The 17,128-nt window shown below is 31.0% G+C and overlaps 1 protein-coding gene across 1 annotated transcript; it reads left to right on the forward strand.

The window, feature by feature from the left end:
• The first annotated feature begins 446 nt into the window (after positions 1-446).
• Positions 447-12,662, forward strand: LOC143062818 (syntaxin-6-like). The gene is made up of 8 exons (XM_076234630.1): positions 447-612; positions 3,633-3,802; positions 5,589-5,683; positions 8,800-8,862; positions 9,806-9,916; positions 11,097-11,203; positions 12,128-12,222; positions 12,485-12,662. Exons 1-8 carry the CDS (start codon positions 578-580, stop codon positions 12,559-12,561), a joined length of 753 nt encoding a protein of 250 aa, XP_076090745.1. The 5' UTR covers positions 447-577; the 3' UTR covers positions 12,562-12,662.
• The last annotated feature ends 4,466 nt before the right edge of the window (positions 12,663-17,128 follow it).

Consider the following 17,128-nt stretch of genomic DNA (forward strand, 5'->3'; position numbering starts at 1 on the left):
TTTCCATGAAAGGGGGGATTGGATCCGCCTATGATTATTCAGAGGCATGAGGGGAGATTAGTATTGTACTAACTGATTTTTACCTCTTTGAATAAAGTATTTATTATTTTATATTATTATTATAAGTGTTCCTAATGCCTATAAATATTGATAGAATCTCGATATACCTCCAAATTCTGATACTTAGATTACCTGAATGAATTTATGAATTCGTGGAACTAAAGGGAATTTCTGTCTATAATAAAAAGAACTGATTTAAAAAATCATGAAGATTAAATTTTGAAAATTGAGTCTTCCATGTAGTTTTATAATTTCGATTCTTAGAATAGAGAAATACAATGGACTGGTTTTCGGAATAAAGATCTCGTTGATAATTTATGGAAAAAAATCCGTGTTCATGAATCCTGCCATTCCCATACTTGGTTTAATTTTATACACTGGAAGTTTGGTCCAAACAATAACCGAAAATGATCGATACATATTTTCACACATTTCAAAGATATTGTTAAAGATGATTCCATATTCTTGGTCTCTGTAATCCTTTTCAAAACAAGAATTATATAAACATTTCACAATTATGTCGCTCGAGGATCCATTCTTTGTTGTCAGAGAGTAAGTAATCTTAGCAGATAAAGACGACTGAAACGAAACAAAAACTCTCAGGCTTGTAAACGACTGTTTTAACCTTAATCTAAAGGTGTTATTAAACTGTCAGAAAGGTTGCGAGATTTTCTCTTAAATAAACTGCATTACACGTGTAGTGATCATCTTTACCACAAAATTAAAGATTGCATTTGATTAGTTTACTTTTGATCATGTTTTTTCTAGATTATTCTTAGTATTTCCTAATCCTATCTTCTTTCTTTGCCTTTAGTTTAAGTCTTTGTTATTGTCTATTGGGTCCATTTCCACCCAGTGGTGGATCCAGAACTTTTCATAAAGGGGGGGGGGGGGCGGCTGACTGACTGACTGACATAAGGGGGCCCCGCTCCAGTCATGCTTCAGTGATTCCCTATACATGTATAATCAACCAAATGTTACCCACAAAAGGGGGGAAGGGGCACAGCCCCCTGGATCTGCCTATGGCTCCCTCAACAGTTTCCACCCTTTCAGGTTCATACCCTATTTAAGTACTTTTATTTTTTCTCCAGTAAACGTGTTTGGAGGGACACAAAAGTACAGGTGAACAACCTACTGTCCGTCTGTCTGTGTCTACATTCTGTTTAGTTTAATGTAGCATTCTCAGATGTATGAGGATAGGAATGCGCTTTACCATGAGGCGTCTAATGGTAATTTTCGGCTACAATTAGCATTAAATTCGTCAAAATATCCTTATGGTGATTTGTCAGCGGTCTCAGATAAATATCGTTACTGTCATTTTGGGAAAAGATAAACGTGATTTGTCAAATCAGTCAATATTTTATTGTCTTAAAGAAGTGTACATTTTATCCTCATGCACTAAATATTACTGTTAACATCAATATGGCAAGATATTTTACCGTTCTTCATGAATGTACCACTATTATGACCCTCGTGTACAGTTTTTGCCAATTTTTTATGAAACTTATGTCATATGCTTATTTCATCAATGTCATGGATAAGTTTTGAAAATCATGAAAATCAGTGCTAATATCAATAATTTGTAATGGAATATATATATATGCCTCTGGAAGATCAATTATATGGAAAACTGCCTGATGAACGCTCTAATTTGTATAATTCCTGCAAGATTTTTATGAAATTTATATTTAATATAACCATAGCTAAACTACAATAATCTGACTAATAGTTTTTTTTGGATACGATTGCTTTCAAGCAATCTGTAGACTTATACCGGTGGCTCAGAGCATTGCCCTCACGTCAAACGTTTTATTCTAAACATTAAGGAACATCTCAGATTCTTATAATTGTCTTGCTTTAAAAGGTAAAAACAAACAAAGGGATTGTACTTAAACAACTTTCTTATAATGTTCTTTTCATAATCTTCATGTTTGATAATTCCCTTGACTTATATGCGTGTTTTTAACAACACGGAAAATCAGAATTAAACATTATTTATATTTAGTGTTTTTATAAATTTAGAAACACGTCAGAGGGAATTCCCAGTTTTGATAAAATGCGAGAGTTCTCTGAATACCGATAAATCTATTTCTGTCATACATGTCATATAAGAATTGAAGTGGAATTTTTCTTATATATGTTACCGTTATGAAACTGATATTTGAGATTGTACTTTCATAAAGAAATAGAGAACCATCTAGGTCGTTTAATAATCATTTAATATATCTTGCTCTAGTTTTGTTTTGAAAATTATGCGCATGCGTATAGTTTTCTTGACTTCAAGGGGTTTTTAGATTGAATGGTTGCTCTGGATTCCCCACTCAATTAATTAATTTATAACTCATGGGATCTTTTCTATGTATGACTGCTATTGAGGGTTATTGTTGTTGCATAATTTTAAATCATATGCATCATTTAAATTAGAATAAATGTAGTCCACATCGTAGAACACTTCTTTAGGCATAATGGAGTCTTCCATATTATCGTTTCGAGTTGTCTCCTTTCCAGAAGTAACTTCCGTTATTAAATTCTGAATCAAAACGACACGTCGAGTATTAGCTCGTTCTGTCAATAAAGGTCGTATTATATTAAAAACTATTGCAATTTAAACCGATAAATGTGTACGGAAAGGATTCATGATCAATGACCCAAAGGAAATTAAATATTTAAAGTTCCTCCTAGAATTAACATACATAGGAAAATAGGTGTTAAGATACGAAGTGAAATACCTTCTCTCACTCTGACTTTCAGTGACTGATGTGGATAATAATCTTGGAATTGATAGTACAAAAATAAAACACAATAGGCCTAATTACATTGTTCATACACTTTTATCCGGGATTGGCTATTTTGTAACTATTTTACATGCGCAGTTGAATTAGTTTTGAAAATAATATTATCCAGCTACATGTATACATGTGTCAATGAAACAACGGCAATCGTATCCCTCAGAGCAATCTGCTCTTTGATTTATCAATGTAAATAGGCAGGTTGGTAAGTATTTAATTTTGTGTTGGGAAGAAAAGAAGTTATGTGACCAGCATAGAAAGACTAGCAAAACAGAAGCACCTAAATTCACTTTTCTTTCAACTCACAATTAAAATATTTTGAATAGCATGAATAGAGCTGATTTAATGAAATTAAAATTAGTAAAGTTGACAAGACAAGACCAGACAATTTTATTCTTTAAAACCACTGTATACACATTGGTACAAAGAATGAAATAATAATACATAGTATACAAAATAAATTGTGCACATGACAAGACAGGAATGTATAAATTACTATTTATATAAATATATATACAAGAAGTTATTATAATAGAAAAACAAAAATCAAAGGCTAATGAAATTAAAATTAGTAAAGTTCACTGTTGTGAACACTCACAAATTAAAATGATATAATTATGATATAACTAATGATATAATATTCAAATTGCATAATTAGTATCGTTTAATAGTACCAACAGTTATATTCCAACTTTCATGTCTGTTTTTAGATAAAAACTTTTTTTAATATCATATTTACTCATATGTATATACCTTGCATTTAAATCTCTCTTGAATTTTCAGTGAGGTACAGAAGGCCTTGCAATCTGCCACAAGTCTTTATGAGAGATGGAGTGAGTTAATTAATAACCCTAAGAGTGTATCTAAGGAAGAATATGATTGGACAACTAATGAATTGAGGAACAGTTTGCGGAGTATAGATTGGGACCTGGAAGATCTAGAAGAAACCATTGGTATCCTTACACATTGAATAACTACATTTATCATATACTTAGCATTAATATGATAGCTTTTGCATATGTGTAATGAGCGGAAGTACACAAACCATAATTCCCCACCCGGGCTGATAACCCATATCAGGTGCATCTCGTGCACAAAACCCATAATAGTGCCTCTCGTGCAAGTTACTTCCGGTATTTCTGGAATTGGTTGTTTACTTTTCCATTGTAACGTCAGATATTTTTTATGACGACGTCAATAATTTACGGGAACTTTTGTGGGAATAGTTTAGTACTTGCTAACAAATGCCATTGACAATTATGAATCATTTTATAGTACAACAAACATGGATTAATAAGGATCATAAAACTCTTACTTTTCAATGTTTCAAAACGCCTCTATAGGAAATACTAACATAAATAAATATGGAGGTAGTGATGTTATTGTTGGGCAATTATAGTTTATTTTTTTTATTCATAATTTTTAGTTATTTTATTTGTTAATTTGCCATACTTAAAACAATTGTCGGAAGTATATGATAAAGAGATTAATCCATGGCCTTTTCCATATCGGCCCGGGTATCCTCGACCCATATCAGCACCTCAACTACGTCTCAGGCTGATACGGGGGTCTTGGGATGATACACAGGCCGATATGGAAAAGGCCATGTATTAATCTCTATCGATCACATATTTTGTACTAATATGTACGTTTTTGCATGGCCAATAATAGCGGGAAGTCAAGGTTGGTTATCAGCCCTCAGGGCCAATATCGATATCAGCCCTCAAAATCCATATCGAGCCCCTGAGTTTAACTTCTGGTAACCTGTCAATCAAAAACTATTTTTAAACAAGTTGTCATCTGAAGCAACAAGATGATCAGGAAAGTTTTCTCACAGATCAAATGATGATGCATGTAAATTCATACAAGAAATGAAAAATGAGAAAACAATTGCAATGAAAAGGAAATTTAGAAAGTTACTAATCTACTGTAGTAGAAAAAAATGTAAAAATCAACAGTGGAAATCACAAAAGTTCCCGTAAAATATAAACTGAAGCATATGATCGTACAGATACAAAAAAAGTATGTGTGTTTACTGTACCCTACCTACAATGTACCCTAAAGTTTTTTTGGCCATTTTTGATTAAGCACTTACTAAAGTCACAATGTTGCTCCCATGCATAGACTAAATGTAAAAAAAAATTTTTTTTAAAATCCCTACCTACCTACCTGGGTTTTTTTTCAGCATGTGACAGTAAACACACATACTTTTTTGTTTGGCCTAACAACCATTCAACCTACATGTATTATAAAAAAGTTAAAATAATTACATGTAGGCTAGATTTAGGAAATGTTGTACTCAGCATATCATTGATTTAGGAATTTGTTAAAGTTACTTTTTTGTTGTTTGAAGAATATGGATTCTTTGAAGTTTTCTTTTCTATTGTAAGATGTGTCTTTCACTAATTCTTTTCATTAATAATCTTAGTTCTTTTTTCATAATTTTAATGGTAGTAATAAAGTAATGTTAATGAGCTGATGATACTTTCTTTTAGTTTTTTTATTTTATACAGTGCTAAGACTTGTCATTTTAAATGTCCTGGGTTTTTAACAGGCACAATCTTAGAGGGAAAATAATCAAAGTCTTGAAAATTGGAATCATTATTCAATAATTTTGCTTAAAAAACAGAGAGGTGTGATGGTTTAACAACTCAAACAAGATACATGTAAGGAGGCTGGTGGTATTATTTAACTTTTAAGATTGACATTTTCATGAATTACGTTCTTTAACTATCTCAGATATTGTTGAGAAAAATTTGAAAAAATTTAAAATAGATGAATCAGAACTTGAAGACAGAAGATCTTTTATTAGAAGGACACGAGTCTCTGTAAAGGTAAGCATAGAGAAGCTAGATATAAATAAAATGAGATGTTGAGTAAATGTCATTGAGACAGCAATCTAACAATACAAACCAGGTGCTCCGCAGGGCGCAGCTTTATACGACCGCAGAGGTCGAACCCTGAATAGTTGGGGCAAGTATGGACAAAATATTCAAGCGTGATACAGCTCTGAATTTGGATTGTGATCAAATTTTTGACATTACATGGTTTTTTTTTACACAAAACAAATGTCAAGATTTTACAAATCAATTAAAGATTTCTTCTTCAAACTTTTTAAAGCTAAAATTAAATAGTTGACACAGCATAGGTTTCTGACACAGAATGAATGTGGTCTAATGAACTTTTTTTTTTTTTGCCTTTGAGCAATTCACTATGCTGTTGAATATTAATCCTCTCAAAAAAATGTTTGAAGAAATTTTCTTTTTATTTATGAAATCTGAAATGAGAAAAATTTAACCCCCCCTTTTTTTTCACATCCCTGTTTCCCTTTTTCCAAAACTGATATCAATTCAAATTTCTAATGGAGTTTGCAACAATAACTACTCTTTTAAATACATCATAAAATATTAAAATGTAAAATAAAGTGCTTGTTATCACTGAATGGTAAAGATTGGTTGGTAGTAAAAGTGAATATACATTGTTTATTGTATAAAACAATAAAAAAAACTTCATCAGCAACATTTTATATTGGCAAATTTCCAATGAAGTTATTTACATAAAGTTATTGGCAAATAAAAATAGAAAATGACATCATAGTCATGTCTGGCAAATGTCCAACATACATTATCTAAAAACATTTTAGATAAGATAAGGAAAAAAAGCTTCATCAGCAACATTTTATATTGGCAAATTTCCAATGAAGTTATTTACATAAAGTTATTGGCAAATAAAAATAGAAAATGACATCATAGTCATTTCTGGCAAATTTCCAACATATATTATCAACTACTATTCTATACAAAGAAAGATAACTCCAATTGAAAATTAATTGCTATTGCACAATATTGTGCAATTAGATATTTCTTGCTATTGTGCAATACTGTGCAATTGAAAATTTCTTGCTATTGCACAATACTTGATATGGAATCCTGATTTGGACCAACTTGAAAACTGGGCCCATAATCAAAAATCAAAGTACATATTTAGATAAAGCATATCAAATAAGCCCAAGAATTTAATTTTTGTTAAAATCAAACTTAGTTTAATTTTGGACGCTTTGGACCTTAATGTAGACCAATTTAAAAACTGGACCAAAAATTAAGAATCTACATACACAGTTAGATTTGGCATATCAAAGAACCCAGTTATTCATTTTTTGATAAAATCAAACAAAGTTTAATTTTGGACCCCCATTTGGACCAACTTGAAAACTAGGCCAATAATTAAAAATCTAAGTACATTTTTAAATTCAGCATATCAAAGAACCCCAAGGATTCAATTTTTGTTAAAATCAAACTAAGTTTAATTTTGGACCCTTTGGACCTTAATGTAGACCAATTTGAAAACGGGACCAAAAATTAAGAATCTACATACATAGTTAGATTCGGCATATCAAAGAACCCCAATTATTCAATTTTTGATGAAATCACACAAAGTTCAATTTTGGACCCTTTATTCCTAAACTGTTAAGACCAAAACTCCCAAAATCAAACCCAACCTTCCTTTTATGGTCATAAACCTTGTGTTTAAATTTCATAGATTTCTATTTACTTATACTAAAGTTATGGTGCAAAAACCAAAAATAATGCTTATTTGGGCTCCTTTTTGGCCCCTAATTCATAAACTGTTGTGACCTCAACTCCAAAAATCAATCCCAACCTTCCTTTTGTGGTCATAAACCTTGTGTTAAAATTTCATTGATTTCTATTTACTTATACTAAAGTTATTGTGCGAAAACCAAGAATAATGCTTATTTGGGCCCTTTTTTGGCCCTTAATTCCTAAACTGTTGGAACCAAAACTCCCAAAATCAATCCCAACCTTCCTTTTGTGGTCATAAACCTTGTGTCAAAATTTCATAGATTTCTATTCACTTAAACTAAAGTTATAGTGCGAAAACCAAGAAAAATGCTTATTTGGGCCCTTTTTGGCCCCTAATTCCTAAAATGTTGGGACCAAAACTCCCAAAATCAATCCCAACCTTCCTTTTGTGGTCATAAACCTTGTGTTAAAATTTCATTGATTTCTATTCACTTTTACTAAAGTTAGAGTGCGAAAACTAAAAGTATTCGGACGACGACGACGCAGACGACAACGCCAACGTGATAGCAATATACGACCAAAAAATTAAAATTTTTGCGGTCGTATAAAAAGCAAAGAACATTTCCACATCAACAATACAGTCGTCAACAGAAGTCTGGTGTCTATATAATATATCAAACTGTTAGATACCTGAGTCGAAAGAAATGACATTTAACAGCTGGTTTATAATAAAACAGGTGTCTAGAGTCCATAACCAGTCTCTAACAACTGTCAAGTGACCTCACTGTAAGAAGCTCTGTATTGATGCATGTATAAACAAGAATTAATTCAAATAAATTCAAAAGAGACAACCCAAGAAATAGCATCAACATATACATTCTAATGTGACAAAATTCCTAAAAAGACAGAATCAACCACTGGAGTAGATAACAGACTTTTGGGCTGGCACTTTGTCATAATTTTACATACTTTATATAAAAACCAGCTTATACTAAACTAGTATACATATTTGTTTAGGGGCCAGCTGAAGGACGTCTCCAGGTGCGGGAGTTTCTCACTACATTGAAGACCCATTGGTGGCCTTCAGCTGTTGTCTGCTCTATTGTCGGGTTGTTGTCTCTTTGACTCATTCCCCATTTCCATTCTCAATTTTATTATAGCTTACTATGTGGTATGAGTTTTGCTCATTGTTGAAGTCTGTATGGGGAGCTATAATTATTAACTTCTACCTTGGTCTCTAGTGCAGAGTTGTCAGATTGGCAATCATACCTTCTTATCTTTACTATGATATTCTTAAAATACAACTGACATCAGATCTACAAAATACACTGCATTAATTTTGAAGTTCTACAAATTATGATTTACAAATGTATGTTATTTTATTATATTTGTTTGAAATTGTATTATAGTCAATGAAGGATAATTTATCAAGTAAACAGACCAAGGGGAAAGATGAAACCAATGTGAGACAGGTAATGTATTTATATTTGATTAGAAATATTCCATTTGTTTATACAGTGAGTCACCAAATTAAAACATCAAATTCATGAATTACAGATTTATTTAATTGAGTTATAAACTTTTTGTTTGCTATGGAGATTCCGTATATTGTCAAGTTATTCAAATTCCAATGGGGACTAAATGTGCACCACTTATTTTGGACCTGTTTCTGTATAGTTATAAGGTATAATTTATGACCATAATCATCAAAGACCCTTCGAAACAACATCTGATACAAAAAATAAATAACAATTTTAGATAATTTGGATGATATGTTGGCTCTCATTAATGATGACTTCAGAGATTTTTCCTGCTGAACTGACTTTAAATAAAGCTAATACTAACAATGAACACTACACTTTCATTGATCTTGATATCTATATCTTTAACGGGAAGCTTATTACAAAAATTTAATATAAAAGTGATGTTTTTTAATTTCCTATTGTTAATTATACATTTTTAAATGGTGATGTTCGCTTGTCACCATCTTATGGTGTTTATATATCTCAACTTGTTTGTTTTGCTCTTGTATGTTACAGCGTATTTGATTTTAAGGAATGAAAACTTTGTATTACTGAAAAATTATTACATCAGGGTTTTCAATATCACAAACTATTCAAAACATTTACAAAATATTTATCATTCATAAATATAAATCAACAGGCAGACATCTTATATCTTGTATGTTCAGGTAAAAATGTATTTCACATCCAATCTTTAACAGTAACTTTCTTTTCACAGCACAAAAATGTTGGCATTTACCTCATAAGCTAATACACCCTTTATACAGACTTACTCAGAAGGGATATAGTTACGATACTGTAGTTAGGTTATTAAAGATGGCATATTTTGGTATCAATAATCAATTAAAATTTTAAACAGTTGAATCAATATATTGTATATTGTTTCTTGTAGGCATTGCTTAGTAATGGACCAAATAGACCTCATGACAAATACACACGGTTAGACCAAGAAATGGAGAGGTCAAATCAGCGATATATAGAGGACACATCTCAACAACAACAGGTTAATGCTATTAAAAATATATAAATGTCCCAGTAACAATTATAAAGACATAATTTTTAATTTTTTATAATCACAATTATTTTTTGCAACAGCAACATTTATAAGTTATTGGGTCAATTTGGTTGATTATAATTCATGGCTGATCCCCTTCTTAGTTTGTTAAGAACACTTAGGTTTTAGAGTCATTTCAACCAAATCTTTTAAAAATCTCAACACAATGAGACTCTATTTGATATGGTAACAACATAGGCGCTAGACATTCTGTCAATAGTAATAAAATATCGGCAATGGGAGGACAAAAGAGTCCATATATAAAAAATGGACACTATTTTCTTCCAAATGCCCATATTTTATTACTATTGACAGAATGTCTAGTGCCTGTGGTAACAAGGTTTATTTTGAAGTTCGTGGTTCATCTATACCCACAAAATGCACCATGACAATCATATGCATGAGACTGTTGTTGAAAGTAATGACTTTCTAGGGTATCCTTTTTAAGGTTATTTTATTTTTAGGAAAATGTGAAAAATGTATGAAGAATATGTATGTATTACAAAACACACAAACACTCAAGGGTCAGAAGAATTGGAATTGCTTAATCTTTTGTTTCTGTTCTTTGACTTAAGTTTGCCTTAACCAAATTCTATGGAACTTATACACAATGCTTATTACCATAAAAAACACAGATCAAGATTGATTTTGGTGGCCTCACTTTAACCATTCTATACAATCATGACTATAGTTATGGCCCTTTACAAATGGAAAAATTGATGAAATATTTGTTTCTGTTCTCTAACTGAAGTTTGCTGCATCTAAATGTTATGATACTTATAAACAATAATTATTTATACCACAAAACTCAGATCAAGTAAAAATTTGGATAGCATCACTTTTACAGTTCTTGGGTAATGTCCCTTTATAACATTATATACTTGAGGTGGCATCACCTGTGTCCCATGGACACATTAACCATGTATTCATTTTAAAGATAGGTTCATATACACAGCAAAAAGTGCAGCACATGTTTTAAAAAACTTCTGTAAAACTTTTACATATGGAATACCGGTACGCATGATTTCGCTATTATGCAAAACTGGTGTGCTATTTTTGCTGTGTAGTACACGACAATGTAAGGGCAATTAATATATGTATTTAACTTTATGTAATTGATTTGTTGCAGTTGATCATGAGAACACAAGATGACAACATGGATCTTATCAGCAAAAGTGTTGGATCTTTGAAGAACATGAGTCAACAAATAGGCAGCGAACTAGAGGAGCAAAATGTGTAAGAAATCACATACATTTACTTTATCAACACATTCCCTTTGTCATCAATGACACAAATATTTTGCAAAGGACAAGCCAATCATGATGTCTTAACCTTTTTAAGAGATAAGTTATAAAAGAATAAAAATTATATTTTATTAGAAACAGTTGTTTCATAAAGTAAATTACTACAACAACATGAAAACTATAACCACTGAATTATAGAAACTTCTTAAGCAGGTGACAGAGTTTGATATGATTGTAAGTGCAATGTTTACACCCTTAAAGATGTATCTATCCATAGCAAAACAAATCAACAAATATCAAACATCATTTGAAATGGACTTATGTAGTCGGGATTTAGAAAAAAATACCACCACAATAATTAAAATAACATTAGAAGTTTTAACCTTAAAGAAATCACAGTTAAAAGGTAAAATCACAAAAAAACTGAACCCCAAGGAAAATTCAAAAAGGAAAGTCCCCAATCAAACGGCAAAATCAAAAATTCAAACACATCAAACGAATAGATAACAACTGTCATATTCCTGACTTGGTACAGGCATTTTCTTATGTAGAAAATGGTGGATTGAGCCTGGTTCTATAGCTAGATAAACCTCTCACTTGTATGACAGTTAATTTATAGATTGTTGGTTTCTTACACTACTTACAGCACCTATTATTGCTGCCAATTTTTATTGGTTGTGGAAGCTAGAGTAAGGGGAGAGAACCACCAACCTTTGGCTGGAAAACTGTCAATTAACATCAGAATGACACACCTTGCTACAGGCAGGATTTTGACTCAGTGCCTTAGTGTTAACAGATTTGTGTTCACTGTAGATGAACAACTTAGACCACTCAGCCACCAAGGCATGAGTTCTAACTTATTTTGTCACAGTTGCTGTATGTTTATGTAATGATAATTGATTACTTTATGTTACAGTATGTTAGACGAGTTTCATACAGAAATGGATCATACAGAAAGCAGAATGGACGTCACGATGAAGAAATTGGCTAAAGTTATGCATATGTCAAATGGTAGGTCTTCTATAAATATCATTGATTTATTGGGGGGATGTTAAAATGATAAAATTAGAAACACAGACTGAAGTTTTGAAACTCTTTAATTCTTTTCTTGCTATACCTGGATATATATATATATATATATGCTAGGCCCCAAAACAAATCCCAAGTGTTTCAAACTTTTACAATTAAGATAGTTGGTCTTCAAATGAAATGTTCATTAACTGTATTTTAATAATCACAAGTTTTATGTGCCATCATATTTTTTATTTTTCAGATAAAAGACAGTGGTGTGGAATATTTGTGTTGATTGGCATTCTGATTGTGATTATTATATTTTTTTTTGTTTTATGATATCTTAAAGTTGTTATTTTTACAGATATTTATATGTATGAGAAGTCTATTTTAAGAAGCAAAAAGGAAACATTGGCTAGAGTAGCTTTAGTTAGAATGTACACTATTGAGCCTTAGTATGAATGTTGAGATTAATGACTGATTGATTGCTGGCTTTAGTTAGCCACTTCAACATACAATGGCCATGTGGTTGTAGTGTAGATACATAGTAGACTGTGTGGAAGGGACCATTAATGTACAGCAGTGCAATAGCTGTGTTATTTTTATCAAGACCACTAATTCTTGTATACGGTTGTAAAATTAAAAAGTTGTTAAATAATGTATGTATTCCTATTTGCAACTTACAGTAAAATTCAAACTATTTTTTTAAGCAGCAAAAAGGAAGGTTGGCCTTATTATTTGTATTTTATTTGCAAGGCAAAAAGTCTAGTCAAAAACGATTGCCTAAAATTATATTTGTTTTCCTGAATTATATGAAAATAGCAAACCCAAATATGTTGTCCAGTTTAGCCATCTCTCTGCCAGATCATAATGAGATTTGGCAGAAAAGTCTGGTATATACAACCATTTTGAAACCCATGGCCAAAGGGTTGAAATAGTTCATTTGGTCTTTTAACTGGTGTGTAACAAAAGTTACTTCTTTCATAAATTTTACAGTTTAGAGTTTGACAGCTTGGATAGTTATATAATGTTAAAATACCTTGCCAGCCTTATATAGTAAATGTTATTTATAGATTTATACACATAGATTAAGCATTGTCACAAACAAATTTTAGTCAAAGCTAACTGTAAGATACCATTTATATTTCTGTATATTGTGTTCATTGATGATTATGAAAAAAAAGGATGTTTATGTTTAAAGTTTGGTCATGTTATAATTTTCAATATTTCATCATGTTTTGTGTAAACAATATTTTATTATACAAGTACATTTTATATACACATTCACAAAATGGATTCAGAAACAAGCAACAAGTACTTTATTATACTGCCATTTAAAAAAATCCTAGCAAAGAAGGGTTGGATAGATGAAAATAATCAAATGGGAGGATCACCTCATTAATAAAAGTGCAATATTATGTCTGTACGTCCAAAAACATAATCCCTAAACCAAATGTATGAAAATTACTAATTTTGCTATTTTCTTATTCCTGTGGGTTCACTTACATTCTTCTCAAGTTATGTCCAATTGTAAATTGAAAAATTTAAGAATTCGGTTTATTTTCAAGATGGGTCAATTTGTGGGCAATGCACATTTAAAATAAAACCTTTCATGAAAAAACATACTTATTTCCAACTTTTTTCTTTTCTTCTGAAGGCTAGGATGTCCTTACATTTACATGATAATTTCAAGGCATACAAAATACCATTTTTGTCAGAAACACCTCCAAAAAAATTATACATTCAAAATACATATTTTCTTTTTTCTTTTATATAATTTATATGAGAAAAAATAATTATGAAAATAATATAATTTAGCGTTGCAGTTTTCTTCCTTGTCATCCCAATTTTACTTTCATAATATATGCAACTCTATGGTTGGGTTGTTGTCTCTTTGGCACATTCCCCATGTCCATTCTCAATTTTAAGTCATTTTGAAATCTTGTCTTTAATTTTAAATTTTTTAACAATAGTGCTCCATTAGTAAATCTCCCACTTTATACTCCTCTCTATGTGTTAAGATATACTGCAATAACCTTGTCCATTTGTTTCATTGATCAGATAGGCAGTCCATCTTTAAGTCCAACAAAAGTGATTGTTACTTTTCATATGTTGTCAGCATTTTTATAGTGATGAATTGTATTGTGTGAGCACTTTTCATATCTGTCAGACACCTACTTTCTGTTTGCCAACTTTTTTAATAATTCAATACATTAAATTCATTTTTTTTTAAGTATACATTTCTCCAGTAGTATTGAAAAGAATGACTTATTAAATCCTTAGCAAAATTATGATCAGTTGTACAATATGAGGATCCTTTTTGAAGATACTTGTCCAAAATGGTGAATAAACACTAATATTTTTCTTCAAACTTTTATCAAAATTCTACTCAACAAAATGACTTCATATTCAGTCAACAGTTTTACAGTATTAAGTTGTGACCAATATTTGGATCTGTCAGAAAAAATGTTTACCAATTTTGACATAGTTTAAATTATGCTTAGCATAACATGGCATGCATTCTTGTTTCGTCATCTCTCAACTTTATTTTAAATTTATTTCATGACATGATTTTCTTAAAAATATGATACGCTTTCTATTTGTTTAATTAAAAATAATGCGTTTTTAGCCTTCTATAAAAATACAACGATTGCGGATGAAAAAGTTAATTCCCTTCTTTGAAGATGGGATCACAGATATACTGGATGAGTTTTTTTTTACTGAGGAACTTATTTCAGCACAAACATATGTCTTTGAATGATTTTTACAAAGAACAGCATAAAAAATTAATTTTACAATTTATGTTGTCCATATAAAAACGACCAACCAGCAAATTTACTATGTACCGGATCGTCTAGAATAGGCGATACTATGCAGATAAGGAAAAATTATATCAGTCTAAAGTATATATATAGAAGATGATAAAACAAATGTGCATTACCCAGTATATATTATTTGTACTTCAACCTTTTTGATAGTGCTTTTGTTTCATTCAGATATGTTGTGCATAATTTATTACAATAAAATTTAGAAAGATTTGTTATTGTTCTTGTTTGTATATGTAGTGCCATTGATAAGGTTCCAATATCTTATTCTAGAAATGAACATTTCCCTTTCACCTGGGCACATTTGGATTAAAACGTGTCCTAGAACATTGTAACTTCAAGAAGTTCCTAATAAAATTAGTTTTTTTTCCTAGGAGAATGTAATCACAGTTATTAATGTTTGCTATTTTACCTTCTGAAATCATTGGAAAGTTATCTCATTTCTAAGCAAATTTTTAAATAAATCTTCTTAAGGAAAAACTGAAAGTAACAGGTTACAATGGAGTAATAATATACCACAACATTCAAATAAACCAAAATAAAATAAAACATTCAAGACTAACAAAGGCTAGAGGTTGTTGATTTTGGCAAAGTCGCAAAAATGCAAAGCATCTATCTAATGTTGAATAAACAAATACACAGCCATATGCACAGTAAAATACAGTTTAAAAGAAGTCAAAGAATTTGATGTAAGAATTATAAGTAACAGAAGAAACAGAAAATTGATCAACATAAATTAACAAAGGACTGCTAGCAATTAGTCATGATACTACTAAAACTATCTTTAATATTTATCTGATACCTTTGACGGGCAAGGTCTACATTTTTGTGCCTTCTCACACGAGTTGGTAAATCACTTTTTGACGGCGACAAAGAGTTGAAAAATCATTACTTCAAAAAAAACAAAAAAGAGAAATATGAAAATCAGTAATAAAATGCTCCATAGGGCGCAGCTTGATACGACCGCAGAGGTAGAACCCTAAACAGTTGGGGCAAGTATGGACACAACATTCAAGCTTGATGTAGCTCTGAATTTGGATTGTGATTAAATATTTGACACAGCATAGGTTTCTGATACAGAATGAATATGGTCTAAGAACTTAAAAATTTTATATTGGACATTTACCTATTATGGTCCAATATCCAAAATCTAAATACATGGTTAGATTCAACAATTAATTTTTTTATGAAATAAAACAAAGTTTAATTTTGTACCCTTTTGACCTCAATGAGGACCAATTTGATGATGGGACCCAAAAAAATCAAAAATCTAAATGCATGGTTAGATTCAGCATATCAAAGAAACACATGTATTCAATTTTTGTTGGAATCAAACAAAGTTTAATTTGGACCCTGATTTGGACCATCTCGAAAACTGGGCCCATAATCAAAAATGTAAATACATGTATGTGTTTAGATTCAGCATATCAAAGAACCTCAAGAATTCAATTTTTGTTTAAATCAAACTAATTTTAATACATAAATGTATTGGACCCTTTGGACCTTAATGTAGACCAATTTGAAAAGGGGAACAACCATTAAAAATTTAAATACACGGTTAGATTTGGCATATTAAAGAACCCCTATAATTAGATTTTTGATGGAATAAAACAAAGTATAATTTTGGACCCTTTGGATCTTAATGTGGACCATTTTAAAAAACGGGGCCCAAAATCCAAAAACTTAATACATGGTTAAATTCAGCATATTAAAGAACCTCAAGAATTCAAGAATAAAACCCCATTGAAATTGGTCAAGAAATAAGCAACTTATACAATGTATTAGAAAAGTATTGTTTTTGGTCCCCAATTCTTAACAGTTAGGACCATAACCCCAAAAATAAATCCCAAACTTCCTTTTTTTGGTATGGAACCATGTGGTACAATTTCAGAACGATCCATACACTTACACCGTTTTTTAGGCCCTTAATTCCTAAACTGTTGGGACCATCACCCCAAAAATTAATCTCAACCTGCCTTTTGTGGTTTCAAACTTTGTGACTAAATTTCATAAAGATCCATCAACTTAAATTAAAGTTATTGTCTGGCAACTAAGTGTCTTCTGATGACGGGGATAAGGAT

This window comes from Mytilus galloprovincialis, chromosome 2, assembly GCF_965363235.1.
Source record: "Mytilus galloprovincialis chromosome 2, xbMytGall1.hap1.1, whole genome shotgun sequence".
NCBI classification, from domain to species: domain Eukaryota; kingdom Metazoa; phylum Mollusca; class Bivalvia; order Mytilida; family Mytilidae; genus Mytilus; species Mytilus galloprovincialis.